Source organism: Ipomoea nil, unplaced genomic scaffold, assembly GCF_001879475.1.
Source record: "Ipomoea nil cultivar Tokyo-kokei standard unplaced genomic scaffold, Asagao_1.1 scaffold0222, whole genome shotgun sequence".
NCBI classification, from domain to species: domain Eukaryota; kingdom Viridiplantae; phylum Streptophyta; class Magnoliopsida; order Solanales; family Convolvulaceae; genus Ipomoea; species Ipomoea nil.
In genome coordinates this window covers 550,828-554,734 of record NW_017616650.1, presented here as the reverse complement: position 1 = coordinate 554,734, position 3,907 = coordinate 550,828, and the positions used below count along the sequence as shown (strand labels likewise).

At 42.0% G+C, this 3,907-nt stretch overlaps 1 protein-coding gene across 1 annotated transcript; it reads left to right on the top strand.

Moving 5' to 3' along the window:
- The first annotated feature begins 2,468 nt into the window (after positions 1-2,468).
- LOC109193114 (zinc finger CCCH domain-containing protein 20-like) lies at positions 2,469-3,907 on the top strand. Its single transcript, XM_019343936.1, has one exon. It carries the CDS (start codon positions 2,531-2,533, stop codon positions 3,614-3,616), a length of 1,086 nt encoding a protein of 361 aa, XP_019199481.1. The 5' UTR covers positions 2,469-2,530; the 3' UTR covers positions 3,617-3,907.

The window sequence follows — 3,907 nt, the reverse complement described above, 5'->3', positions numbered from 1 at the left end:
AGAGGAGGAAGTTTATATGCTCCCTCCTCCTGGTTTTAACACTGACAAGCCAGGACAAGTGTGCAGGTTATTGAGGTCCCTTTATGGGCTAAAGCAAGCTAGCAGGCAATGGAATGCCAAACTAACCACAGCTTTAAGAGGGATTGGTTTTCAGCAATCTAATTCAGATCCATCTTTGTTCACAAAAGCCTCAGGTTCTTCCTTTACTGCCCTTCTTATCTATGTGGATGACATCTTGGTAGCTGGCACATCTTCCTCACAAATTACTAATCTAAAAAGGTTTCTGGATGATTCATTCAAGATCAAAGACCTTGGGCATTTGAATTTTTTTTTTTTGGGGATTGAGGCAGTCAGAACTATGGATGGCATAAGTTTGTTCCAAAGAAAGTATGCATTGGAGATACTCAAGGAGAATGGTTTCTTAGAAGCAAAACCTGCAAAAACACCAGCCACAACTGGTTTGAAACTTACTAAAACAGATGGAACCCCACTGGACAAGCCTGAAATATTCAGAAGACTCATTGGAAAATTGTTGTACTTGACCAACACTAGGCCTGATATATCTCATGTTGTACAACAGTTAAGTCAATTTGTTGACAATCCCACTAACATTCATCTCAGTGCTGCACATAGGGTGCTCAGATACATCAAGGGATCTCCAGGAAAGGGATTGTTTTATCATGCCAAGTCTGTTGCCAAACTCAGGGGTTTTTCTGATTCTGACTGGGCCAATTGCCTGGAATCCAGAAAATCCATTACAGGCTTTTGTGTTTTTCTTGGGGGAAACATAATCTCTTGGAAGACCAAGAAGCAAGCCACTGTCTCAAAGTCCTCCTCTGAAGCTGAGTATAGAGCATTGGCATCAACAGTGTGTGAGATTCAATGGCTGCATTACTTGTTGGCAGACTTATCTGTTAACTTGGATGCTGCAACTCCTTTATTTTGTGATAGTCTATCAGCCATTGCTATTGGGGAGAACCATGTGTTCCATGAACGCACAAAACACATAGAGATTGATTGCCATATTGTCAAACAAAAGGTGAATGAAGGCCTAATCAAGTTGCTGCCAATTTCTTCCCAGAATCAAGTTGCTGATGGTTTTACTAAATCCTTGCCAAAATCAACATTTGAAACTTTCCACTCTAAGCTGGGTATTCATGACATCCATACTCCAGCTTACGGGGGGTGTTAGAGTATAAAAATGCTTAGCAAAGGTTCAACATTATGCAGCAGGGATAGCAGGGTCATTTAGGGTCATTTCTGTCTTTTGGCTCTCTTGGCTTGTAACGGTTATAACCGTTTTCCTTCCTTTTTTCTTCTTTCCTCTTTGACTGCTCATTGACTGTATATATGTTGAGGGCTTGTCTATAGAGGTGTACTGAGAACAATGAATAACAATTTCTTCTTCCTTTACTCAATTGTGAACTAACCTCTTTGGACTCTACTTGATGTCATAAATCCAAGCTGAGCTGCTGATTCCAACAATATTCAACTTAATAAGCTGATGGCTGATGGTCTGAGAGCAACTGATATAGCTTATTGACATCCCTACTCAATAACAAAAATATCCAATATGTTCGAACCTTATCACTAAAAGTTATATTACATATAGTGCAAGACTTATGAGAGATGATCAACTTACCCATCAACATCAGTTATAATATATTAACAATTTGCATTAAATAATAATAAATAATTAAAAAAAAAAAACTGTACCTAAAGCCCAGTGCCATTGAAAAGACAATTTATATCATGCACCGTGATCCACATAGCAATGTGGACACTAAATTAAAAAGATGAGGTACAAAATTCATACTCATAAGATATAGAATTTCATAACACAAAATACAAAAATCACAAACACAAAATACATACACATGTTATATATTCCGTACTTATTTATTTTTCAAATTTAATTTAAGTACAAAATTTATGTTCATAGACACAGAATTTTACAAAGACATAGAAATTCATAACATAATACATAATTACTAATTTATTTCTTATACAGAATTCATACTCTTAAAAATACAGAATTTCATAACACAAAATAAAAAAACTCATATTATAACACATACGCATGCACCCGGTACACAGTGCAAACCTTAGTCCATGGTATAAGGTTTGCATTGAAAACTCTAGGGGCTTCATGAGCTGATAACAAGAGATCAATCTAAACATCAAATTAAAGTCAAGATTCTCAACTCAATAATGCTGTTAATATTTACCCGTCACAGACCAATAACCAGCAACCACATCACCTTTCGATGTTAAACCGTTTTTATACCGCCGTTCATTATCTTAAGTGCTCTTATTATTTTAACCACATACAGTGGCAAATGGAATTATGGAAGTTAGGCACGCAGTTCATTAACCCAACCACGGTTAAACTTTAACTCAACAACGGTTAAGCCCCACTCGTTCAGCAGTTTATATATCAACTTGGCACAACCGCCATGAAAACCCACCACCCTGCACCATACCACAAAGAAAAAAGAAATACTAAATATATGTAGGAATAAAATTAAAGATGATGATCGGAGAGAAATATTATAGTAATCAGAGGGTCCATGTTTCTCCCTGGCCTTATAGACATGATCTGACGGTTGATGTTCACTCTGCTCTGAGCACTAACGGAAATGGCAACTCTAACGAGGACTTCTCGCCCTTACAGAACGACGACGCGGCTCTTAAGGCGCTTATGCGTTACTTGCCGTCCAACTCGAACGACGTCGTTGGGATGGACGACAACGAGAGGGACGTTGACCTTCCGGTGGACGCGTACTCGTCGTGCGATCATTTCCGCATGTACGATTTCAAGGTCAGGAGGTGCGCACGTGGGAGGTCACATGACTGGACGGAGTGTCCGTACGCTCATCCCGGGGAGAAGGCTCGCCGGAGGGACCCGCGGAAGTATCATTATTCCGGCACGGCGTGCCCGGAGTTCCGGAAGGGGAACTGCCGGAAGGGTGACGCGTGTGAGTACGCGCACGGCGTGTTCGAGTGCTGGCTCCACCCCGCTCGCTACCGCACGCAGCCGTGTAAAGATGGGCTCAGCTGCCGGAGACGGGTCTGCTTCTTCGCCCATGCGCCGGAGCAGCTCCGAGTTCTGAGTCCCAGGGCGGAGTGGTATAACTCCTACGAAGGCTCTTGTGAATCGGGCTCGCCGCCGTCCGAGTCGCCTCCCATGTCTCCGTCGGTTAACTCACTGAGTCGCTCGCACGGGTCGAACTCGGTAAACGGGTTAGTAGCCTCTATGCGTCAAATACAACTAAACAAGGTCAACTCAATGCCCTCGTCGTGGAAAGTGCAAATAGGCTCGCCTAGACCCGGGTCTACAAGAGCCCGACCCGGTTTCTGCAGCTTGCCCGCAACCCCGACCCAGAGTGTCGGGCGACCCGGGTTGTGCTACTTTGATCTATGGGAGAGGGGTTTGGGTAAAGAAGAGGCACCTATGGAGAGGGTGGAGTCTGGGAGGGACCTTAGGGCAAAGATGTTTGAAAGAATTGGCAAGGAGAATCCCTTGGACGGGGAGAACTCGAGTCCGAACCCGCATCCGACCCAAGTTGATACCCCGAATCCTGACTTTGGGTGGGTGTCGGACCTGGTCCAGTAAACTCTCAACTGTGAATTCATTGTTTATAACTTTCTTACCCATTGGATTTGAGCGATGGAGTTTCTATTTTCACCCCTCTTATTTTTTTCCCTATTAAAAAATTTCTGAGGGGAGTTTTCCGACGATCAAAAAAGGTTATTTATCACTGTAATATTATAGCTAGCTACATCGAGGTTGTATTGATTGAATGATGTTTTATTATCTTTTTTGGAGTGTAAATATTATTAGTTGGATATATGATCCTTATGCTATGATGTTATGAATTATTAATATAATTATGTTTCCCCACTC